This window comes from Balaenoptera acutorostrata, chromosome 3 (genome assembly GCF_949987535.1).
Source record: "Balaenoptera acutorostrata chromosome 3, mBalAcu1.1, whole genome shotgun sequence".
Lineage (NCBI taxonomy): Eukaryota > Metazoa > Chordata > Mammalia > Artiodactyla > Balaenopteridae > Balaenoptera > Balaenoptera acutorostrata.
In genome coordinates this window covers 115,845,629-115,872,184 of record NC_080066.1, presented here as the reverse complement: position 1 = coordinate 115,872,184, position 26,556 = coordinate 115,845,629, and the positions used below count along the sequence as shown (strand labels likewise).

At 43.2% G+C, this 26,556-nt stretch overlaps 1 protein-coding gene across 3 annotated transcripts in view; it reads right to left on the bottom strand.

Moving 5' to 3' along the window:
• Positions 1 to 26,556, bottom strand: part of NPAS3 (neuronal PAS domain protein 3) — an 865,587-nt gene that overhangs the window by 4,891 nt on the left and 834,140 nt on the right. For 2 of the 3 annotated variants that reach the window (XM_057544365.1, XM_057544366.1), the window contains 4 exons: positions 24,265 to 24,458; positions 19,903 to 20,009; positions 4,931 to 5,078; positions 1,392 to 1,516 (listed from right to left, as the gene is read on the bottom strand). In XM_057544365.1, coding sequence (XP_057400348.1) covers positions 1,392 to 1,516; positions 4,931 to 5,078; positions 19,903 to 20,009; positions 24,265 to 24,458 — 574 coding nt within the window. The remainder of the gene's footprint in view (positions 1 to 1,391; positions 1,517 to 4,930; positions 5,079 to 19,902; positions 20,010 to 24,264; positions 24,459 to 26,556) is intronic. The other variant, XM_057544367.1, reaches the window with a different exon arrangement.

Genomic DNA, 26,556 nt, shown 5'->3' with positions numbered 1-26,556 from the left:
CCATAGAGGTCTGCACCTTCCCCTGGTAAATATTTGCTCATTATTGAAAACCATACTCTCTATTCCTAAAGTTATTTTTCTCTAGAGCACTGAACGCCATCTGATTCATTGTATGTTTTATTTTTATTTACTTCTGTCTCTTCCCCCAACTGGAATATAAGTTCCACAGGGCAGGGAATTTTTGTCTTTTTTGTTCACTGCTATATACTATATAAATAAGGAGCAGAGATTGTCTGTTCTAGAACTCTGCCCTAGTGAAGAACTTTCTTGAAGGAATGCAATTTACTGGAAATCAATCAAGATCCTCCTCACCTGCTTCCGCCTCCCTGAAGCTGTGTCTGGAGTAGAGGGAATACGGTACAAGAGCATGTCCCCTAAGGATAGGGTTTGTGGCCGGTGTGCCCTAGTCATCTGACACATTTTAGGGAGGATAGATTTTCTCAGTAATAGAACCTCAGAACCTTTAGGGATGATGCTGATTTTATGGCTCTGCTCCCGGAGAGCACCTTGGGCAAATCATGTTAACTACTCTGGACTTCATATGTTTAGCAGAAAAGGTTGGGTTAGGAGAGGCTTAGGATTTTTTGCAGCCATAAATTCTATGAGTTATGTGCCCCTTGCATCTATGTGTGTCTGTGGAAGGGGACTGGGAAATGGAGGAAAAGTAAATTTTTATATTAGCTTTCCTGTGCTCCAAAGAACTACTCAAAGTTTGCTTCCCAATATAACTAGGAATGGGAAAGCATGGATTGGTTCAGCATAGATTCAGAAAATAGTAACAGACGGCACCCAGAAAGAGTCATTTACCGATGCCATTAAGTATCCCACTTTAGAGGTTCAATCCCAGCTTGGTGAGGATGTGAATATTTGGGGCTCAAAGTCACGGTCTGTCTTGGAGCAACAGAGATAGCCCTGCTGTCTGCTTCTGGTAAAGAGGTCGGAGCTAGCTATGGGGTTAGGGCCGGGCTTCTTCTGTATGGAGGGCTGACATTAAGTGATGGCTAAATCAATCAATCTCTCTGTATATTTGTGTATATATATTTATATACCATAATATACCTATGTGTATGAATACATACCACAACATGCATATATCTATATATTTATACATATTTAGATGCATGTATATATTTATATAATACCACATACATAAATGTATGTATTGTATATATGTGCACACACTTATGTAGTGTTTACATCTGTTTGTAGTGGTATATAAGTATATATACATATATGTGTTGAGAAGGACTCAGTAATAACTTGATGTGACACATATCCCTATATAAACTTTGACCAGTTGCTTCGTTCAGATGACACTCCTTTGGCCGTTGCCCACCCCTCAAGTTTGGAAAGGCAAGCCATAACTGCAGAACACGGAGAAGTCGTAATACCTGTAATACCTGAGGTGTCTTTAGAGTCTGACTCAGAGTCGGAGGTCTCTGAGGATTCCGAAGTTTTCTCCGGCAGGTGGGGAAGCTGTGCGATGTCCATTGGCGTGTCCTTGTACTCGGGGTTGCTGTGGAGGAGGGAGGTGTTCATCAGGAGTGCAGACACCCATTCTGGATAGGTTGCTTTTGACCATCTTCTTCCCACTTCCTTGCCCCAAACTTTTGGAGTTCAGAGAGTTTGAAAGACTAAACATGAAATCATTTCTCAGCTCATCATGGGACTTTTACAGAAGCTTGGATTGCATGCGCTGGGGAAAAGGTGCACCTTGCCACAATGACTGAATACCCAAATGCTACATGAAAGCCACCAAAAAGCTTTCAAATAATCAGGTACCACTGGGGGCCGGGGAACTGGGCTGCTTGACATTCCTCCCAGTACCACACCTGGGGTAAGGGAGGATGAGAGAAGCACCCTCAACAATTCATTCCCCTGCCTCCCGGTGTGCCCTGCCTTCTCCTGGGCTCCTAATGAGTCCATTGCTTCAGTACCCTTGTCTTGGCTCCTTGATGGAGTTCTCAGCTGTTCAGATGGCTCTAAGGCTAGTGGGGGCGGGGAGTTGGGGGGCAGAGCCCTCAGCACCTAACGATCTGACAGATGCACAGGTGCATCTTGGGCTGCGTGGATTATGGCTACTGAACTGTCAACACACCCATTACAATCACATTTTCATCTGCTCGTGGGGCGTACACCTGTGGCTTGTTAGCTGGAAATCTGATTGCAGTGGGGAGAGTCCCAGTGTGAAAGAATGAAGCTAACCCCATTTGCACAAAAGTGCTTAATTTTTGTTCTATTTTTAATTCAGAAACAAGCCTCCTCTGGAAAAGGGAGTGTGTGTTCGGTCAGTCAGCGACCTTCTAGAAACGCCACTCCAAGGCCAGCCCAGCGTATGAGCAGTACCAGCTGCATACTCTGAAGGCACTAGGAAAGTCTCTTGCCTCCAAATGGAAAATGCCTCTTCTGTCCTTCTATCGTGGCCAGTCAGCCAGAGACCTTCCATAGGTCTCTATGACTCACTAGCTAATTTCTAGTGAAATTCCTGTATCAAAGAGTCACTGTTTCAGTAACTACACTAAAACTGCAAATATCCCAGGGGGGTTAATTCACTAAGATGAATTATCAGGCCTTTACTCCCTAGTGTGAATTAGCGTCAGCAGCAGAGCTTTCTCTGGATGATCAGATGAGCCAGATGCTGGGAAGGTAGCCTTAGCCCTTACGCAGTTTCTGTAATTCTACCAGGTGTTGTGAGGGTACAGGAAGAAGACTGGAGGCGCAGTAATTTCAGAACGGGGAAGTGCAAGCCTGGATGGGGCCCAGAAGTGAGGGATTCTGGCCAGGAAGAGGGAGCATGAAAATCCTGCTTGGGGAAGAACAAAGGACAGGAATGTGGGAAAGAAAAGCCAACTTCAATAGTTGCTATCAGGCCAAGGCCCTTCTTCCTAGACCTCCAGCCTGGAGAAGTGATCTTGATGAGTGACAGACGTGGGGAGCTTCCTCTGCTAAAGCTCATGTATGTCAGTCTCCTTTGGTCCAGATGCCATGTGGGTTCACAAGTCCCTTGTCACCCAACTCCCAGTCTTCTATTATTGAACCCAGGGTGAGTCTTCAGGTCAGCTGAAACACGTCTGGCATGCCTGAGATTGATGCTCTTTGAGCCTGAAGGCTGGTCTTTGGTACTCAAACTGCTTCCTTCTTCTCCATATGGAATTAGGTGGCCCAGGAGCACCAAAGGCTCATGAGCTTGTACCATGTGATCCTAGGCTAGACCAAGAGTGTTGCTCCAAAGTAGCACAAGCTGACCTCTCCTTACCCCTCCTCACTCCCTCTGTTTGGGGGCAGAGTAGGAAGTCATGAGGCTGATGAGGCAGTAAGAAAGATCCAGATGGGAAGAAGTCTCCCTGAATGAGATGAACAACTATAGGGATTACTTTAGTGCCCTAGGCTCCAGGAGCCTGGGGGACGGCCATCCTACAGTCTATGGTGTCCCTGTTACTAATGTCTAATTTTTAATAATAATGGGTCTCCTTGGCACAGTGAATGTCAGTGCCACAATACCTTATTCTGTCTTCTCTTTGGCATGTGAGTTTTTATAACCTTCTGCATTGCATACAGCCACTGTTCCATAAACCTCTAAGTAAAAGAATTCCCTGATAGCAGAACCCATCTTGAGCATATCACAAACACAGGGGATAGTTTGCATGAAAAGCAGGCTTTGGAGAAAGCCCCCCTCGATACCCATACTTTTACCTTTAGAGAGAATTAATGTAGAGTAGAAGAGGTCAAAAAAGGGAAAAGAAAGTAGATGAATGAAGACTCTTCTAAGTGGTGCACATTAAAGCCCTCTCTAGCGCAATAATCATTAGTGTCTGATTGATATGCTATTGGGAGCAAGCACATTCATGCCTTCAAGTCGTCACCAGCGGACGCGAACACACTCTGAAGGGTCAGCGTTCTGATGAGACACGGCTGTCTGCATCTCTCTCTCAAAGAAAAATGGGATTTGGTACTCCCTGTCTAGATTATCAGTCAAAGGGCAACAACTTCCATTCATAAGACCTACTGGAAGTTTTCCTCCTCAGACCACATGTGGGCCCCGCTTGGTGGCTTTAGGCCAAGAGAAGCCAAAGACTAGAATGACAATGGTGGGAGGGCGCCAGGCTGAGCATTTGGATAGCTTCACTGCAGGATTGGTGGAGAACCTCCCAGAAAGCTTGTCCCCAGATGCAGACCACCCAGGCTATGCGTCTTGGTTACTTTGGTGCTAGTCTGAATCCACAGGCAGCAAGCAGATGAGGACGGAGAGAGGAGTGGTGTTGCACGCTGGAATTCAGGAGGCTGTTGAGCTTGGCTGCATTAATGGATATAAATTTGAGGATGCATTAAAACAGCGGTCACCCTTGCCTGAGATCACAGAGCAGGCAAAAGAAGACTGCCTTCATTTTTACACTGAAATTGTCTCAATTCTGGCAAAGCGACTCCCTTTGCTTACCAAAACTTGAATGTCTGGGGAATCCAACCCTACGTAATATGCTGAGGACTTCAAAGAGATGGGATACAGGAGGAATATGAACTCTGCCACTTCTTCCACATCCCCTTTTCATAATTTTCACAAGGGTTGGAGCACATGAGTATGAGAACGTGTGGGGGAGAAGGAGAGGCTTTTTGAATGCTTCCACTGGAGGCAAACGTCTGTGTTCTTTTTCTGGCCCGAGCATTTGTGGGGAAACCAAAGCAACCTCTGCAGAACTGCCCCAAGGTTGGCAGACCAAGAACTATTGAACATTTCGCAAATCTGCCCTCGAAGTCCCTACTGACATGGCTTTGAACTTTTCCCATTTCTTTGAATCTTGTGGAAAGAAAAGCAGAATTTCCATATAATTCCACACCAGATACTGTCAAAAGATAATACAACATGTCAGCTATTTACCATTGGGCTGCATGTTTTATAACTGAGATGGAAATGAAAAAGAATTCCAAAATATACCTCAGAAGATAATTCACCCAGATGATGTTCTTCTCATTTGCGTTCTTGGCATTAATAGCTATTGTGGCACTAGACTGTATCCAAATATATCCTCCATTCTTCTGCATCCAACGATAGTACTTTGTCACACACTGGCCCTTATTCAGCACTGGTGAAAAAACAAAACAATAGAAGGCATTGCATATTAGGACTGGGACAAAATGGTTATCATCTCTGCAAAACCTGAAGCTTAGAAAGGGGAGGTCCTGGACTTCCCTGGTGGCGCAGTGGTTAAGAATCCGCCTGCCAATGCGGGGGACACGGGTTCGAGCCCTGGTCCGGGAAGATCCCACATGCCATGGAGCAACTAAGCCTGTGCACCACAACTACTGAGCCTACGCTCTAGAGCCTGCGAGCCACAACTACTGAGTCCGTGTGCCACAACTACTGAAGCCCGCGCACTTAGAGCCCGTGCTCCACAACAAGAGAAGCCACTGCAATGAGAAGCCCACGCACAGTAACGAAGAGTAGCCCCCGCTCGCCGTAACTAGAGAAAGCCTGCAGGCAATAATGAAGACCCAACGCGGCCAAAAATAAATAAATTTTTAAAAAAAGAAGAAAGGGGGAGGTCCTGCACCAAGCCAGGGGTGCCCCTCTGTATGCTTAATGTAGAATGCCATTAGCAGGACAAATGAAATCACCAATTCAGTGGAACAGCTGCTCTGGAGCTAGGGTTACTAGTGTTTGTAGCAAGACTTTATTCCATTTTGGGCAGTCATGGTGTGAAAGGAAGGATAACAGGACTACAAATCTTTTTGGCTCACAGAACACCTAATGCGGTGTGGATATTGTCAATGGGTTTGACGTCAGATGGGAACAAAGGCAAATTTGGATGTGATTTATTCATAGCTTCAAGGTAGCCCTCTTTGTGATTCTGGATATCTGAATGGTTCCAAAGATGCTTTCCCCCTCTGTCTTTGATCATTTCACCTCAGCGCAAGCAGTATCAACCCGTGTCCTTATGTATCGGTTCCTTTTGATCTTGTCAAACAGAATTTATAGTATGAACTAAATCTACATGGGTCAGTCAGGGGAGATTCTGGTGAGAAATTTGCTGAACGTTGGAACAAAATACATTCCCTCACCAAGTCAGAGAGAAACACTGGCCTAAGGGAAGCACAGGTTTGACTTGGCTAGAGCCAAACAGAGTGACAGCTCCACACAGACTCTGAAATATGGCCCCAAATGAAGGAACAAGTAAAAACAATCAGTAATGTGAAACGATGCCATTAAATATCCACGGAAAGAGAGCTTTAAAATGCAGATGTTAAAAATGATACTTTAACCAAAATCTTGCCAAGTTGAAATGGATTTGATTTGTATCTGGGTACGCTTGAGCTAGTAAAAGGGGGAAGAGTGCAGTAAATCAGCCCCTGAAATAAAGTGCTATGGATGGGAAGGGTTTAAAAGGATGCCGGAAATGTGCACAACCCGCTGTTATCGCTTGGATACGAATTGCAGAGACTACACCCCCCCCAACAGCGCGCCAGCTGGCCGGCCACTAGAGGGCAGTGTGCACTCGTCCACGCTGCCCACTTTTGGCACGTCCTTGTCTCCGTCTGCTAAAATGAAAAACCTCTAACTGCTGTAATAAATTTGGCTAAATTAGCTGCTAAATGGTTATCTCAAGTAATATGTATTTGCATTAATCATCTTGCTCTAAACCAGAACAAGCCAGAGTCCTAAAGACGTAGTAAATTCATATTGTCCATTTAATTATGGCTAATAAGTGCTTCATATACAATAGTTTCATGAAGTACATTTTGATTTTTTTTTTGGGGGGGGTGGATGGGTAAAGGGAAGTCACTTTGGAAAAGAGCTGTGTTTAAGGCTGTAGAAGCTCTTCCCATCATGTCTGAGCCACTCTTCCTAGCTCTGAAACTGGTCAAAAATCAAACCTCCATATATTTTATCCATAAACATATAAACTTCAACACTTTTCTCCCATTCTCTCTTTTTTTGTCTCACAATACACGAAATGGATGGTTGTAAAATTTAATACTTATGTCTTAACAGTTGCTTGAAAAAGCCTTGCTTTGATGAGTGCTTCAAAGAGCGGCGAGTTCTATTCGGAAACTATTCTACAGTTTAGCGTATTTTTAAAACCCGGAACTGTCACCTTCTCTTCGTGGTGAGGATCCACAGGTAGGACTGTACTCTGCTTTTGTAGGCGATTGTAAGTTCTGCCATTCGGCATGCATGGCTTCCCCGCCTCCAAAACTGTGTAGTGAAGCTGAAAGCAGTAAAATACTGACTCTGCCATACAGCACTTCTGTCAAACCATTGTTGCATGCAACAAGATGTGCTTTTATTCAAATCCTCTCAACCTGGTTAACTATTAATAGAGGAACGATGGGTTATGAAATTCTGCCCACTATTTTCACAGAAATACTTACAATCAGTGGTTGGTGTATAATTCTACCTGCTGTGTATCTGGAATAAGGGATAATTTCAAATGGTTCTAGTATTTTTAATAATGGCAAAGAGACTAAGAAGCCCCTTTTATAGAGTCACATGAAGAAAACACTGAGATGGTAGGCTAGACCAGCCCAGCCTGGCTGGGTTTTTGGACTGGAATTTGACCCAAAGCAGGCACAATTAAAAAAAAAAAAAAAAAAAAAAAAAAGACCCCACAATACAGTGCGTAGCAAGGGGCAAAGTGAGACAGAAATTATAAAGTCAAATCAGAGTTTGCAGAATCAGCATAAAGATCACCACGCCCTCCTGTTCCTAATAATACTTTCTCTTACTTACAAACAAAGAAACAGAGAAACAAACAAAATCTCCTTTCTGAGATGCATGACCAGCAAAACATCAGCCTTGGGAGTGGGCCCCGTGGATGTGCTGTGAAGGGGCAGAATGGCTCATTTGCTAAAAGATTGATGTGTGTCACCTTTTTGGGTTAAGGCAGCATGACTCGGGGTCTGATTAGGTGCATCTGTGTTTCCTCAGAAGATAAATACAAAGTTATTAGGACCCATGATTCCACGAATATTATTTATCACCCAGGCCAAGGGCCATCTAGCAAAGAGAGGAGACCTCAGTGAGAGAGAGGCAGGCCAGGCAAGTTTACGTGATGAAGTGGTGGTGAAAGAGCTGCGGAGAAAAGGACCCCTGAGGGGTTCCCTGGGGAGTCAGGAGCTACTTGAGTGCCTTCACTTACCGTGGTCCACACCACAGAGCAGATGCAGGGGCCCATCACCGTCAGCTCAAGAAGACAAGTTTAACCTAATCCATTAATTTGCCCTGGGCCAGCCTGACAAACAGAATTCTGAAAAGGTAGACATTCCAGCATGGACTTGGATCATGACTGTTTCCTGAGGATCAGTGTTTTCTGAATGACACCCCCATGTGTCCGTGGGAATCTAGATAACTCAAGATAAGGCGCTGAGTTAGCTCCTACTGTAGCATGAAATGTTGACCAAAAGATCACCCCAGTTGCGTCTGTTTTTCAGGAGGACCCATAAAAGCGGTCACGATGGAATTTTGCTTCTTTTAAAATGAACATGGAATAATTTTTGCTTGGGGCTCTAGAATATAAATTTATGATTTGTGGATGAAGCTTCCTGCTTTAAAAAAAAAAAAAATCATACTGGCAAATCAGTTGGATCATTCCAGCTGTGCCAGAGGCAGGATCTGACAGCTTTTCCTGAGCTCATGTGGTCCTAATCAGCTCACGAAGAAAAGCCACTTTGGTGCCAGTTTGAAAGAGATTTTTAGTTTGTAATAAATTAGACAACTTGCAAAACACAAAAACTTTTTTGATACTCTCTAATCCAGGGCTGCTGTTTTTATTTGGGGGTTTTTAGCTTTAAATAATGGAGAGAAATGAGAGAATGTCTGTGTTAGTCTATTTCACAAAAATCCCTTTTGTGGAGAAAAACAGAAATAAGCATGATGTAAGTTACTTGGTATGGAAGTCCTTAAAAACCAGTTAATTGTCCCTTGACAAGAGATAGTTCCTCATCAAACCAATGAGCCCAGGAGAACATTCATAACAGTGCTCAAACTATAAAGAGAGGAAACCGAGACAGAGAGGAAATATCTATGAGGATCTTATTTTTAGTCTTACACGGTGATACGGTCTGAGTACTTCTAACACATAACCTGGCATCTTCTCTTTGGTTTATCCCAAAGTTTACTTTTTGCTGTCCATACCTTTTGGTAGAGCAGCCTATGTGTGCCCACTGAATTCAATGATCCCATCATAACATTTCTAGAAAGATGTCTTTAAAACAGTGCGATAGGAATTAGTTTTTATTTAAGGATCTCAGAACACTGAAATGGCCTTTTCTTAGGTTTTAGAGGGTAAACATGAAGACACAGGGGGGCTGACTGGGTTTCTCCCAGATGCCCTTTCAGTCTCGGATGGTCCCAGGTATAACCGTGGATGCCTCTGTTACCGCACCACAACTTGCTCCTCTGAGCCCTGAAGTCTAGGGTGCAGCCGATTGCTTTTGGTTGCTATTGCTCAGCTCTGGGGAAAACCAAGAAGCTGTCATCAGCACTGCCCCACCTTCCAAGCTACAGGTGCCTCTGAGTTACAGACTGTGCTCTTCAGAGGACAGAAGTGACCCTGCATTTGAAAGAAGAAACTACTAGAGACAAGGAGAGACTTACATCTTGCTGGTGGAACCATTCTAGCCCTGCTCATTTGACCATTTTTTGTCTCTAAGTGTCAAAATACCACCCACCCCTAATTGTGAAGGGAGTGGCAAATGCAGTTCAGTCCAAAGAAAAATGCTTATGTGTTAGAACACGTGACCTTTTACATCACATACACACTTTACCCCCCCAAAGACTGGATGCTCAGACTGATGGACTATCTTTTTAAGAAGTCACCTGGCCTCTTGGTGTGAGCTTAGTGGCAGGCATACAAGAAATGTACTCCCTGTAGAGAAAAACTACCCCCGCCCCCCCAATCTGATGAGCTTTTGCTGCAGTGCACATCTATGGCTCTGCACGCAGTGACCAACAGAGGGATTTCAGTGTTCCTTAGGAAAACTTTGTCCACAGAGATAGACTGATGATTGAAAGGACATAAAGGAAGCCTGTGTCTGTGGCAGGAACATAACTCTGTCAGTAACTCAAAACAAATCAGTCCAAGTTTGCCTTCAGGAATATGGAGGAAAAAAGAGAACATGGTCTCTTCCGGTTGGGCTGTTCCACAAAATCAAAGCCAAAGATTCTAAATAGTGAGTTACTTGTGTCTTCAAAAGAAGGAAGCAGTCTAATTCAGTTTGAAGAGCAGATGAAGAAGACATCTCAAAAGCGGTCTTTTAGCAAAGTGTCTCACAAAAGGACATTTTAGAGGTTTGCATATGCATTAAAAAGCTGTAATACTTGGTGTATTCAGGTAAGTATAGAATAAATAGGAAATGGTGAGATCATCGGAGATTTTCACACTTGACATTCACACAGCTGAACAAAGAGCTTCATTATCGTCATGGCAATATGAGGGTGCATCTGCTGCTCGGCTCACCCCCCCCCCCTTGAGCTACCTTCATCAATGGCTGCAGAGAATGGGGAGTGGGGGGCTTTCTGCTAGATACTCAAAAATTAATTTTGAATTCACTAATGTGGAGAGCGTGCAAGTTAGGGGGGTGGTGTGCTAGAATCACACTTTCTACTTAATACCACAGTTGGGTGCTTAGCTGTAGCTACCGGTTTTTCTTTCTACATTCACAAAACTGGCAGATGAAACATGAAAAAGAATACTGACTCTTTAATCTCTGCTTCTCCACCTAAGGCCCAAGGCAGGCTGACAGGGAACTTCATTCTGGAAACAGGACTTTTTTTTTTTTCTTTTTTAAATTCTGGATTACTTTTTCCTCTGCTTTTGAAAACTGTGGGCTATAGGGGAATGAACCTGACATAGACTTAAAACAAGAACAGGTTTCTTTATCTAAAAAGTTATAGTTCTTGATGCTTACAGAGGTCATTTTCAAAACCCACAAGAGAAACAGCATTAGAGCCAGGAACTGTGCATTAGGCGCTTTATTTACTTACAATAGAGACAGTTTTTCATTTAGAACTGCTCATAGGATCAAGCAAGGCTTTGATGCCGTGCAGACTTTCCTATAGATTTTGCAATTAGTGAGCGAGATGTCTTAAATAGCAGGCATCCACAAATTGGTGTTTAGTTTTTTTGTAAATTTACGTGCTGAGCAATATTTGGTCAAATGGAATGATATTTGATACTTAATGTGAGTTACGAGCTTAAGGACAGAAGACCCGTGGATGGTCTGTGAATGACTATGCATCATCTATGGATTTTCCCCCTAATATCCTAATGACAGGCCCTGCTTGAATTGCTATCTGTGTGATTTATAACCTCAGAAGAGGTTTTTTCCTATATCACCGCCGCCGATTGACAGATTTTTATTAACTGTTAATATTGAATCCTGCAGAAAACTTTTCATTGATTGAGAACATATCAATTTGTTAAGTTTAAAAAATAAATTCCCCTTTTCTTGATGATAACGTGCTGAGTTGGAGACCAAGGCTTTTGAACATTGAGGGGATCATGTTCTAGAACCGGAAGAGTCAAAGTAATTGTTGGCACGAGTGACATCCGAGATCTCAGATCTTTTTTAAGCTGTTTTCAGTCCAGTCAGGGAGTTTCAGTACTGTTTAGTCCTGACCTTCTTGATCTGAAATAGTTAAGAACAGAGTATTTTTTAGCCTCCAAACCTTCTTTTTTGGTGGGGGTTTGTTATATAAAGGGACACAGTGAACTCTTGCACATGGAATTAAGATTTATGACTAGGAAATCAGGGAAATGGTGGATTTATCCACTCATTCAATAAATAATGTTTTTGAATGTGCCTCTCTGTGCCAGGCACTGGGGGATAGCAAAGTGAGCAAAATCTGTCGCCGGCCTGAACTCCTGTCTGAGTCTGAACTGGTCACAGAAATTCTGTCTCCCTTCCTGGGGATTGGTTTAGGTTTGGAATATGATGAAACACTGCACAACGAGACTCAGGGGGAAGTCTCTCTACTGTGGGAGACTGTTGGAAATGTTTTCTTCCTTCTGAAAATAAGGATTTACTTCTCTTTGTCTTTGAACGGGAGACAGATGCTTATCAGTCATTTTTACTAGTAAGTTTATCACAGTGATGACTTATGGAAAGTGGCGTGGAGGCCTATGAAAGCACAGCAGGTCCAACCTGGCCTGGGTGAATCCTTCACCTTCCTTTAAAAATGAAGAGGAATGGAGTACTGGAGAGGTTAAGCTGGGATGTAGGGAGACCTAAAAAAAGGTAAAAAGATGAGGTGAATCTTTTTTATTCTTTATTTTTATTGGAGTATAATTGCTTTACAATGCTGTGCTAGCTTCTGCTGTAGAGTGAAGTGAATCAGCCGTACACATACCTATATCGCCTCCCTCTCGGACCTCCCTCCCACCCCCTGCCCACCCATCCCACCCATCTAGGTTGTCACAGAGCACTGAGCTGAGCTTCCTGTGCTTTATAGCAGGTTTCCACTAGCTATCTATTTTACGCATGGTGGTGTATATATGTCAATCCTAATCTCCCAATTCGTCCCACCCTCCCCTTCCCCCTTATAGGCAGGTTTATTTTATGTCTCTGGCAGACTCTGTGTTTCTGGATGCAGTCATTTCATTAAGCCTACTAAATATCTTTAGCAAGAAATATCTAAGTGGTGAGGCATAGGTATACAAAAACTAGTGTTCCATAAAATCGGGACTATTTAAAGGAGCCCAGACAAACGTCATGTGTTCAGCTGTTCTGTGGATTGTCAGAAATCCTGGTACTTTGTTGTGAAAACATTACAGATTCTCCCAGGTAGCGGTCGCCGTTGAGTGTCCTCTGAACAGCTATTCCGCCACTTCTTTCTGGGTAATAGAACTCCCATTTGGGGCTTTATGTGTGGTGGTCTTCCCCCAGGTCTCAGGAGGGATAAATGTTTGTTCAAACCAGCCACAGTAATTCCATCCAGCGCTTGGCGGAAGCTGGGGCATTTGATGAAATGCTGGACAATGAGACTTTCCTGGAGGGCCTGCGGGAATATTTTCTTTTCTTTCAAAAAATGAACACAAAGTAGCAACTGACCCTTTCCTGACTTTGGACATTGTCCTGTGAGGAACTGATGATTGGCTGTGCTACAGCTGTCTTTTGATCATGAAGAGAAAGTGAAGATGATTACAGAGAAAGTTGAAGTCATTTTTACTTGGGTTTTCTGTTACTTGTAATCAGGTGGGTTCTGGCTAATATGTCTCCCCCCAGATTTGAGGAGGCCAGAGAGGGGGTGGGAATTCTTAAAGAGCTTCAAATAAGCTGCTCTTTAGTTAACCCTATGTTAATGGAAAAACACTGTATGCTAAACACATACACAAATTTAATCCTATGCTGCTCATTTGTGTTTAAAAAAAAGTTTGAGGGTTTTTTTTTTTTTTGAGATATGCAGGGTGTCATTAAATCAACATTTTAAAGAAAGTGTTTTTTAGAAAAACGATGTCATCTTGTTCTTCATTTTGTATAAAGTACAAGAAGTACTAGAATTGATTTTATTTAGGTTAATTGATTTCTGTTAAAATGGATGACTTAGAAGCATTGTTTTGTTTTCTTGATCATGCTTTATGAGAGCAATGGGTTAGTTTCTCTCAAATATCAGGTGTTTCTGTTATGATAATAAAAGCAGCTACTAATTGAAATAGTAATAAGGAAAAGCCCAAGAATCCATGTTAGAATTGCATTAGAATATATCAGTCAAATCAAAGATCTGGCTTTCTCTCTGAGCAGAGAGAAAAGATCAACGTGCTACATTCTGCGTCTTTTCGTGTGCTCTTCAAAGCTTGGGATACCCTCAACACCTACCCGATGCCTACCCCCATCATATCTCCTGCCATCTTGCCATCTTCTTTCCATGTCCAGGGAAAATGTGCCTCGTGGAACTTCTTATCCTTCCTTGGTGGCCCCCACCTCTGGGGCTTCTTTGTTTTGTTTACACATCGTGATGGTCCTCATTTTATGCCACCTTTTCAAAACTGGCTGTTTTCATGTTGTCCTCTCTACCAATATGTAAGCTGCTTGAAGGTAGTGACCATAACTTAGTTATTTTTGAAACTTTATAGCAATACTGCGAAGCTTGTGTGTAGCAAGTATTCACAAATGTTAGATGACCCTGAACAGGGAAAATATGACTGTTCCTAGTCACACGTGTAGTCAAGTACATGGAAAAATATTAACCTGGGGAAAAACTAAAGACCTCCTTTTGCTTACAAGTTGACTAATACCGCTAAATATTAACTTTCTCCACTGCAATTCAAAACTTTACAGCTTTGTAAAGAAGTCGATCTCTTTACCAAGTAATCACACTCGTTTCATTTGAACGCTGATTGAGATGCCCTCAGAGCCACTTGACTATTCATATTTTACTACTATTAATAAAATTCATTCAATTGGAGGGGGGTAAATGAAGTCTTTGAGATCGTTAGTCGATCTGTATTACTTTTACTCCATGTAAAATAATGCCTTCTAAATACCAGTGTAGTCAGTACTTCTCAAACTTTTACATGAATGCAAGTCAACTAGGGATCTTGTAACTGCAGGTTTGGATTCAGTAAACCTGGGGGTTGGCCTGAAATTCTGCATTTCTAGTATGTAATGGAGCAGGGACACTCAGCTGGTAGGTAGGCCCTTGCTGGTCTCTGTTCTCTGTGTTTGCCTGACCTTGGACTTAGAAAGCTAAAATCAGCACTTGCTGAAAAAGAAAAAAAGATGTAAAGTAATAATACTAATTCACTCCTGGGAACTTCCTTTCAGTCCAGTGGTCAGGACTCCGAGCTTCCACTGCAGAGGACACGGGTTCGATCCCTGGTCTGGGAACTAAGATCCTGCATGCCGCACGGCACGGCCAAAACCAAAACCAAAACCAAAAAATACCTAATTCACTCCTGCATAAAAAACCTGACTTTATTTTGTCTCCATTTGACAGTCTTTTTAGTTAGTGGACAGGCACATGATGTAGGCTGACTTGGCTTCTGAAAAAAAGTCAGACACGGTAGCTATTAAATGCATTTCCTTTCATGCGAATTTTCATAATCATATGGAAGAAGAGGAAAAACTCATTTGCTTTGGGGGAAAACGTCCAGCCAATGATCAGGTGGCAGCTCAATCCCTAAAGATCCAGCGCTGGAAAAAGCTAAGATCAGGAAATAGAAAAAGTCCCCTGTGCCGTCTGCATTTGGTCCACCCATCAAACTTTACACCTTCCCTCCTTCCTTCACTCGCCGCTTCCTTCACTGCGCGTGATGGCTGCATACCCAAATCAACAATTACATTCCCCCTTTGTTTTTGTGGCAGATGACAAATGCATGGAGGACATCTTGTGTTTCCTAGGCAGGCAGGGCACTTACTTTGATTGATGCTTGGTTGTGGAAAAAAATGAGCAGGGAAGGAATTACAATGGAGGGCCTGCAGACTGGAAGGGGATATACTAATTAGTCCTGCATTAAGCAGTCGGCTTGCATTGGGTGATGAGACGCCTTCAGGAGGGAAGTGTAGGGGTTATTGATGCAAAACAGCGTGGAATGCATTATGCCAGGTAGCGGTGTATTCATTCTGTTAGGATGTATAGAATTTTGTAATTAAGAAATAAACAGGCTACTGTATTCTTTTTTAACAGCTCCCCAATATATTGGGTAGGCCGTGCTTTTTAACTCTAATGATCTCATAGACAAGCTGAAAAGTCCTCCTCTCTTTCTGAAATAAATCTTCCAGAGTTTCCTCATCCTGGATGCAGTTCTAGGAAGGGAAAACTGCCACCACTTCTATGCTTGCTGGCTCCTTCTTTCTAAAGCTCCACTGCTCCAGAGCCCGAGCCTTGACCCTTGCTGCTGGGACACAACGTAATAAAGAGAAAGGAAGTTTTCCCTCAGGCCACTCTTTCCAGGTTTTAGAGAGTCGTTGCTGATGTGACCTGGGAAGAAGAACCCTAAGGATATCTCAAGGCAAATTCAGCATCTTCCATAGACAGGGGCGAAAGCAAAATGCAAAGCATGTTCCTCTGGTTAGCATGTGTGGTTTGCCCTTCTATTTTCTGGGCTATAGGCAGAGGCAAAGCAGTAGATGGTGAAGCGTTCTCATAATTCAAGAGTGACACAGATGCTCTAGGTAATGGGAATGTGTGACTCCAGGGAGATGTGACTGGTCATCTTGAGGTCAATACATCCTGAGCAATGGAGAACTGGAGGGTGATAGGAAAAGGTGCTCAAATAATTGCTAATATGGGCGATTTAAAATTCAAACCTTGAAATGTTGATTTGCTCAATTTGGCCTGAAGAATCAATGAAATTGGGTTCAGTGACTCCAGGGAGGTGGCTTAGAGAAAAAAAAAAAAAATCACACAGGTCTTTGGTCACAGTATGATAGAAGAGGACCTAAACTCCCTTGAGATCCCAGTGTAATTTCACTAACCCACCGTGTTGGTATAGATAATGATTCCTAGTGATTCTTTGTGTTGAAACCCAGTGAACTCTCAGGCGTCTCATGTTAACCTAGTGGGCGAGTAAATGGTCCAAAGTTTTTGCTTCAATTTATCAGAGTTGTCAAATCCTGGTGCAGCTGAGATTCCCTTTTACTTTTCTTATTCTAGAAACGAGTTCACCTATGGATTTACAGATACCTATGCTAGGGAAGTAGATCTAAGTGATAAAGAGAGCATTTTGAGTTATCAAAGGCTGTCGAGTCTTTTTTTTCTTTAAGTTTTATCCATAAACTGGAGCATAAGACACATCTCAAAATATCAGAAATATGATCAGATGACTACAACCTGTCTTTCATGGACAGAACCAGGAATTGTGCCAATAGCTCTAGGAAGAAAAGCTAAATAGTTAATGTGGTTTATTTTTTAACCATCCCTTTGTTTTAGAATTCTATCTTATTCTTGAGCTGATTCCATGTCACCATGACCTTCTCCTGCCAAGAAGGCACAGTTGAGGCATCCTTCAGTAATAGCCTAGGGCTTTGGACAAGCAAGATGCTGTGCTGGCTTTTTGCCTTTTTTTTTTTTTCAATGTTTACACAACCAAGACTTATTACATGCTCTGTCATTTTGTTACTGGGCTGACTTTGGTTTGAGAATTAGGTAAACATCAGACATTCCATCACATAATTTTAGACTCAATCTTACTTTATAATGATGTTAATGTTTATTGTACAAAGCAAGATGCATTTGTATATTTTAGCATTTTATTTCAGTCACAGAATGCAAAACCTGACATTGGCATCAGTTTGATTTGTGTGTGTGTGTGTGTGTGTGTGTGTGATTGAAGATATTAAGCACTACAAGAATGCTGAAATTTCAATCTGATTAGGATCAAAATTCTTCAGGATCAAAACACTCCTTTTCCTCCCCCTACAATTTTACTAATTGTGTGCTACTTGACATTGTGGAGTTATTCCACAGCGTGATAGCTAAATATGTGAAGTATATTTTACTGTGCTGAATTATGAGCTCATTCTATTTGTTTTTCATGTGTTTAAGGTTATTAAAAGAACTTAAAATTAGAAGTCATGTGTATGAGTTGAAAGACTGAACTTAATCATTGTTAGCAGATGAAATCATAAAGCAATAGCCAGCATGTCAATATCAAGTAATGAAAAAAAAAATCACAGAATTTGAAAGCATACCTTCTCTGTTCATTAGTTGGCAAGATACCAGAAAAATTAGGATACTAGCACAATAGTGAATGGCGGACGGAGTTGTTTATTTTCAGCACTCTCAAATTATTCCAGGTACTGAAAACGAGATAAAAGTAGATAGGAAAGAATGGCATCAAAGGTATTGGTGGGAGACCTTGCTTTTTGGGAAGAAATGAACTGCCCTGGCTCACTGTTCCTGAGGAATTGTATTTCTTCAAGCTGTAAATCAAATCCCAGAGAGATAGCATGACGTTTTCCAAATAATAACGGAGGAGGACAAAGTTCCTTTTTGTCAGCATCGGGTTTCTGAATTTAGACCTCGATTAAGATTCCAGAATGAAAAAGCAGCCCCCGCCCCCCACACACATGGTCTCTGACTGTGTCTACAAACAATATATTCATTTTCAAAGTCTGGATCGCTGGCATATCCGCATCCCAAAATATATTCATAGCTTCCTCCAAAGATCCTGATTTTTCTCCATTTTCTCTAAATTCCCAGCTCCAAAGAACCTGATGTGTCTTTTCAGGAAACAGCATCATTTCTTCCCCCAATTAATTGAAGAGCCATCTGCTTCTGTGATACCCGACATCCATTCGTTTTTAGCAACAAGTATGTTCCCTAAATCGCTGGGGGGCCGTACCAAGGCATGCACTCTGGGTTGGGAGTAGAATCTGCCAGAGCAGCCTCACAGGCAGGCTTTTTTCCAGAGACACAGTATATACAGAATTTGACACTGACCTTGCTCCCTTGTCAGTGTTGCTAATGCAGGGTTCAAAACACAGTACAAGGGACTTCCCTGGTGGCGCAGTTCTTAAGAATCCACCTGCCAATGCAGGGGACACGGGTTCGATCCCTGATCTGGGAAGATCCCGCATGCTGCGGAGCAACTAAGCCCGTGCGCCACAACCACTCAGCCCGCCCGCCACAACTACTGAAGCCCGCGTGCCTAGAGCCCGTGCTCTGCACCAAGAGAAGCCACTGCTCGCCACAACTAGAGAAAGCCCGCAAGCAGCAATGAAGACCCAACACGCCATAAACAAACAAACAAACAAATAAATAAAAAACACAGTACAAGATGCTCACAGTTTGAGACTTTGGCTAGCTTAGTGTCTCTCCATTACACCTCTGAAGATCTGAGTTTGAAATGATTAAACAACGGCAAAGGGCGGGAAAGATCTGAAACAGCTCTCCTCAACCGTGGCCAGAAAGGGAAGAAGAAATTAATAAATACAGAGGCCACCTGGCTGGTTTTACTACATAAAAGCTTCTGCTTCACGCTGTACCATCTCCTCTGTGTCCCCTTGCATGTATTTAAAAGTGGAGTTCAGAACCGGGTTTATAACCTTCTAGGACTATAGATGGCAGGGCCCTCATTTTCTAGGAAGAGTCTACTGAATGGTCATAAAAAGAATCTCTTGTTGGAAAAGGGCAGCCCTTTCCTAAGAGGTCCACCAGACCAGTGCCTCTTGCCTGATGGGATTGTCAGATCCCTTGCACACATAGTGAAAACAGCCCTGCTGAGTTTGATGAGGGAAAAGTGCATGAGGACGCTGGTGTGCGAGTTACTGCTTGGACCCAGTTGGAACACTGCTGGTCCTGCTTTGCTTAAACGCCACAAAAGGTGCCTTGGAGGTGAGCCTGCTGGCCAGGAGCTGGGAACCAGACTCAAAGAGCTGAGATGAGTTTCTCCCTTCCAAGAGTCGGGAGATGGAGGTACCGGCTCCTCTAAATAACCCTCTTTCCAGAAATAGAGTGAAAAGTCAGCACCTTTGAGAGCTGCCGTATCCACACGAGGCACTCTGCCCCTGTCCCCGGGCCCCCCCCCCCCCCCATCACAGTTTTGCTGCTAGTCAAGTAGGAATTCTTATGCAGCTCTGGCCTAGTTGAACTTGTCTTCTCCCATGTCTGTTTTGAAACTGAGACCACACATTTCACAGTGGAATTTGCTCTCTAGAAAATGAAAGGGGCGAGAAGGCACTTAAGACAAAGATTCCCCCATCACTTCATGGGAGAGAGAGTGACCACGAAATCCCAGGTGAGCACCTACAGATCCAGCAATTTCTCTGGGCCCGGAGGTCCAGCTTTCAATCTAATCCCAACAAAAGTTGAAGTGATTTATGTCTCACTTTTTCTCACTGCGCGCTGACAGTCATCTCAGATGTACAGGAGATGTGAAGGGAGAAGTTGGCATGGAAACCAAAAGAGCACCTGAGACAGTTGATCCTGGCTGGGCTCAGCTGTCCCCGTGCATAGGAGGTACTTACAGTCCAAGTGACTGTGCCTGATGCCCTCGACGTCTTCAGCATGGATGAAGTGGTAGCATCTTTTCCCTACAATGTCTACAGGAGTCAGATCCATATAATCACTAATCCTACAAAGAGAAGAACACAGGCTGGAAATCAGAAGGGAGGGGAAATATAGAAACTGTTAAATGACTTAGAAACAAATATACTGACAATTTTCATTATACCAGGGTACCTGGGAAGACTTGGCACTGAGGGAAAACCCTTTTCAGATAAAAGTATTTTCTTTAACATATCAACAGTCTTTTTCTAAAGTAGGAATTGTGCTAGATCAAGCAATTGTGTTGAAATAATTAGATAGGTTTTTCTTTTCTTTTTTTGTATCAGAATACATATTTAGACAACATAATTCTATGAAATTATTGAGAATCAGTAACAATGCGAGATCCTCATTAGAGGCCAAGATAATGCAAGGTTACATAATAAAATAAAAACATGTTATGTTTATACCAAATGATTAGAGACACCTTTCATTTAAACAGATTGGTCTTCTATTGGGTATTTCCATGAAAAAGGGCTTCGACTGCTTCTTGGCACAAAGTCCAAATTGGCATTTCAAGGGATATAATTTAAATGCTGAGACATACAGATGCCTGGGGGTATTATCTTTTTTCGTCTGAGTCATTTGGGAGCTCAGCTTTCACTCCTCTCCCTTTTAACTGGGACTTTGTGGTGGATTCCACGCGGAAACTTTTAAACCATTTTGGCAGCTCTGCCAGGCTTGTGCTCGACCATATGTGTGTGTAAGCTTCTGTCACTGATTGTCCAGACGGCAATGTCCTCAGGCAGGAGCGCAGAAAAAGAACAAAAATTGGAAAAAACATTGGGGGAATCTGCCTGGTTTACACGAACACGCCAGAATGCTGTTTCTCTCCCTCCCTGTCCAAGATCAGATTCATTTCGGTCCATCCCAAAGAGAATTTATCTTTTGTTTAATTGATTCTCTTTACTGCCCCTGTTCTTTTCATGGTTTCTGACTTATCAAATATGAAGTGAATCTTTAGCTGTGGCACCTTTAAGAGAAACCCGTGAGATTTCTGCTGGGGAGTGAAATCTGACCCCTAAAGGCAAGGAAATAAGAAACCAAACCAAACCAAAATAATATGGAAAATAATGAAAATACACTACCCAGTGAGTGAATTTCTCAACATCTAGCAATTTAAATCATATTTTGGGCCAAACTAGAATTCTGGGAGTGTTTTCTCAGGATTCCATGGTTTTCTGGTACAAAACAGATTAGTTGGTGTTTTCCTAAAACCATTAACTGCTTTCCAAGCACAGTTTACACCCCCTTTCTGCAAATGAGGGAATAAGGATGTCATTAAAGGCTGTCGTTGGTGTTTCTGGAATTTGCCTGCTCCTCTGAAAGCGTCAGATGTGGGCTTTGCCCAAGGCTGTCCTAGGGATCTGCAGAGTCAAGGAGCGGGCTCTATTTTCTAGTTAGTAGACCCCTAATTAAACAATAAACCCTGGGAAAAAGGCACTCCATTCTTTTAGGGAAGACAGTCCTTTATTTTTTATTTGAATGAAATCCTTCAAAACAGTGGAAGCACTTTTGTACTCTCAGAGCCTGTTACCGTGGTGAATTGTGACCAGCTCAGTGTTCAAAGACCTCTTAATATATGTGTAGAATTGCTCCAGACCGGTCTGATGACCTATATCAGGATCAGAATCCTGATGGCATCTTGTACGCTGAGCCTCAGTTTCCTTATCTGTAAGACAACTTCAGAGGCTGGCGAGGGGATTAATGAATGAAATGACATGAATGTAGCACAGTGCTTGACACACAGGTATGCTGTTCCCTCAGATTCAATATGCAATTGCCTTTAACGGGGATCCTTTTTAATAATCACTATCATCTTCAGTGGAGGAATAATGCTGTATTGTACTGGCTAATAAGGGGTTGTGGAAAAAACAGTTTTTAATGGGAAGAAAAAAGCATAAAGTGGGTCACAGAAAGTGATCTCAATTACTAGAGTGGCACCATAAGGCACTCAAGTCCATGGAGGGCATCAAAAGAATTAATCAACCTGTGATAACAGGAATGAGAATTAAGTGATGGCTTGGGGACAGGCCAATCACTGGGAGTTAACGTAAATAAGATGAGGCTTCGTCTTTTTTGCCGGGATTGGTGGTTGTGAATCTGAATCGAGGGAGCCGACGTATGTTTCCAAAGACGCAAAGCCATACTCCATCCCCTGGCTGTCTACCTGCCTCCCTGGGTGTCCATCATTCTAAATTTTAAATCAGAGAAGAGGCCGCTTTGTGGGCTGTAGTTGTGTTCTTTCATGGCTGCATGTGTATGAAAGCTCCACCTCGGTGGTTATTCTGATTCGTTACCATTTAGCCTGACTTCTGAAGAAAAATTAGAGACAAGGAATGCAGGGGGATCCCACAGGAGGCACGGTTTTTGAATAAGGCAGATTGGGGTTCAAATCTTGGCCTCAGTCAAGGCACTCGACCTTTCTCTCTAAGCTGAAACTGCGTGGGGCCGATGGACACAGGGGCAACACTGACCTCACAAAACTGTCCTCAAGCTTCAGTGACATAGTGCATCTAATGCGCTTCGCATATGGCTGAGGGCGTAGCAAGTGTTCAGTAAATGTTATCGCTCTCTATTATTCCTGGCCAACTCTAGCTACTCATTCTGGCAAACTCATCTTTCCTGATTCTCTGTGGTCGTGGCAGAATACCTTAGACACAGCCAAGTATACAGTCATGATGATAAAATTTTAATAAATACCCCCAAAACTTGGAAAATAGATTGAGTTACTTATTAAATAATAGTGACAGGTTCATGGTATCTTCTACCCCACTGAACACTAAAAAGCTCAGGGCGGGTACTCTTTTCCCATGGTGAATTCTCTCCTCTGAATCAAAGCCTGACCGGAAAGGGGAGGCATTTCTAACTTGATCTCAACATCTTTAGCGCTTCCTAATGGACTGAATGCAGGCGCTGTCTGTCTTCCTCTTGGCTGGGCCCTGAAGAGGTCAATTTCCTTAGCCACTTGACCATTCCTCTCTTTTGTCCCCCCCCCCAACCCCGCCGAAGGCAATCACAGGACTCAGCAAACATGTGCTGCCTTCATGCCTGACGATAATCTGAGCCACAAAAGTGTCCCCACAAATTAATTCGGTAATTCTCCCCGTGGCACCAGGGTGGACGGTGTCGCCAAGCTTCCTTCCCACAGCCGACGTGTGTTCACCTCCCCTCCCCACCTCACGCCCCCCCCCCCACCCCGTGATTCTCTCTTCTTCAAATCAGTCTGATGATGGGCTGGTGACTTCTGGGTGAAAGGTCTGAAGGGGCACTGTCCCATTTCCTTGTCCCTTGCTTTGTGCTTAATGGAAAAGTGAACTTTTTAACCAGAGGCTAAAAAGTCCTTTTAGAAGAGCTCAGTCTGCCAAGTCATTCATATGATGAGTCATCTTTCTTTAATTTATCACAGTGAAATCCTCAGGATTACAAAGCGTCGTTGAATAGTTTTGCAAATTTCTTTTTTGTCTTTTCTCCTCTGGGGGCCTCAAATTCTCATTTGTTCTCTACATATTTTGTGGACTGAATGTTTGTGTACTCCCTAAATTCGTAGAGTGAAATCCTTACCCTCCATGTGATGGTATTTGGAGGTGGGGCCTTTGGGAGGTAATTAGGTTTAGATGAGGTCAGAAGGATGGAGCCCCCATGATGGGATTAGTGTCCTTATAGGAAGAGGAAGATCAGAGCTTGCTCTCCCCTATATGAGGACACAGCAAGAAGGCAGCCCTCTGCAAGCCAGGAAGAGCATGCCCCCTCAGGAACCTCAGCAGCCTGCACCTTGATCTTGGACTTGCCAGTCTCCAGAACTGTGAGAAATAAATGTCTGTTGTTTGAGCTACTAGACTATGTCAATTTGTCCCAGCAGCCCAAGCTGACTAGGACAAGGTGCTCAATGCCTGTGTGAACACTGACCGTCATGAGGCTGGGTCCTTGAGGAAATGGGTCTGGCTGAGGCATCAGGAGATACCTCTTACTGCATCGTTTTGCCAAGAATGTCTCAGCCCACCTCTCTCCTTGGGTTCTCGGCCAAAATGGGTCTTAGTTATAGCATATGGATGCCTGGGAATCCTAATTCCATTCCATTGTTGTCCCTGATGTAAATCAGGGCAGCAATGTAAATTTCAAATAAAAAGCATGGTTGGTGTCAGTCCAAGCAGCCATTAAAAATAAGATCAGGATTTATAATGAGCCTCATTGGGAGAGTAAAATCCTCCAGACTGCTGAAAACACCAGCCCTTACCAATGTGCAACATACAACAGGGCAAATGAAAACAAAAATGAAGTACCTATTTTCACAGTAAATGATATTGAGGTCCATATTTACTCGAGTGACGAACATATGGCAGTCAATTCTGACTTCATTGATCGTAGGGGGAGGCAAGGCATGAGCCACAACCACGAGACCCATGATTTGGCTGGGGACGGTCCTCCCGTGGGACAGCGACACCCTCAGTCGTAGCCGGCCCGTTATGTGAATCACCTGTAATAGAACATTAAGTACAGGACACAGTCAAATTTACATCTGGGCTGTAACAGTACTTCTTTTGAGAAATGCAAAATTGCATCTGGAATAACCAATGTTAGCTTGTATCTTGTGTAATCATAAGGGCTGTCAAAGTGCCCTCAATGTCCTCAAGGCAAGAGACAAAAGAGAAATGATATTATACTCTGAGCATTTCTCAAGGCAGCATTATTACTATGCTATTGCTATTTTTCAGGACTTTTTTTTTTTCACATTTAGAGGAAGTTCATAACCAGATAAAAGGACAAGAAAGTTGAGCCCTGAGCTGCAAAAAGAAGCGTTTGCATTATCAGCCCTTATTAATGGATGATGTCTGTCTCTCTCCAAATTTGTACTGAGTGGGATTCCACGGACATCTCCTTTCAGAAGTGTGGCTCAGAGCTTTCCTTCATTTGCAAAAAAAGCCAAACTCCAGTGATTAAAAAACTCAGTGACAGTGACATGAATGTGTCCTTTTGAGCATGGATATCCCATGTTAGGCAGTGCTAAGTTACCCGTACATGTAATGCCATGCTTTATCGCAGTGCTGTCTGGGACTGAAGGTTAGAGGACCTTGGAGTATGATTTGTTCCCTAAGCTCACACACCACAGTAGGGTCAGGAAGCCTTGCACCATTTTGGTGGCGGCTCAGGAGCACTTGCTCAGAAACGGGAGGGACAATGTTGGGCTGTGATTTTTGGTTTCTTAGCCAAAGTATACCATGGGTAGTCCAGGCCACCCTGAACCAAAGGAAATTGGTTCATCACCCGCACATATGTTAAATAATATTATTTTTATAAAGCCATCTTTGGAAAAAGTTCATTTGTTTGTAAACTGAACATAGGAGAAGAGTCATAGTGTCAGTTTCCTTAAACGATGTTTTGGGAAAATGAAATCATAAAAGGATGGAAAGGATAAGGATTTGGGTGGCATAGCTTCCGGATGATAGAAGGCAGGTGTGTATACGTGTGGGGGGTTGGAGACTCTGTGTGTGTGTGTGTGTGTGTGTGTGTGTGTGTGTGTACTCTAGCTGTGTTCCTGGGGCCCTATGACACTGTGGCGGACCTTCCCAAACCCAGTTGTAGAGGTACTCGCTGCCATTCCCGGTACCTTGGAGATCAGTTTCGTAGCTGGCTAACTTTCTGTGTTTGGTTTGCCTCTCCAAATGCACCCCTGGGCACCAAATCAGTTTTTGAAATTCTTCTTTTCCCTCCTTGCCAGAAGGAACCAAAGTGGGAAGTGGGTCTCTGGCCTCCCAGGAGCAATAAGAAGTAGCATCTGCTCTCCTTCCTAGGGGCTTGACTGGTAATTCCTTTTTCATTGTGTTTTTGTTTCCTTTAAGTTATTCAGTTTTCCAAAAGCAAGCCACACTACTGTCAGTCAGGCAGCAGGATCAAAGCTTACAGAGCCGCCCTTTGGAGTCCTGGCTATTCTAAATGATACCTCTTCCCTGTCCCCTTTCACGTGTGAGCCCAGAGCTGTGGATCTGGAAACACCAACGAGGAGGATTATTTAGGTTATTTCAGGAGCAGTTTTTTGACCACCTGCATTGAAGTAGACTAAAATCATACTTAATGCACCTTTGCTTTAAGCTTTGGTCAGGCGAGCTACTTTATGAATATTTGAAAATGTTCCTAGAGGCAGGGATGCTAAAACATCATCACAGACACACGTTTTTGCACGACCTCATTAACTAATAAAGAAATAGCTAAAAGAAATGGGATTAGCTTCACAGGAGGGGTGTTAACAGTCCCTGGTCCTCCTCCCAGGTAGGCTTACATAGATGCTCATTTATCATTATCTGTCTTCTTTTATCAGGAACACTCAGCTTCTTGGAAAAACACAGAACTATAAATGCTCAGGAAAACTCACACCCAGAAATGATATGTTAAATAAATCCCCACTTGGTATTCTCTTCCAAAGCAATCTGAAGGCATCTGGGCTAGCAAACATTTCTGGGAAGGCAGACAGGCTGCTGGGGGAGCTGTGTGCACTCAGATCTACCCCGCCTCTGATCTCCTCCAGCTTTGCCTGTGGCCATCGAGGTGTTGAAGGGGGTCAAAAGTAGGGTTGAGTA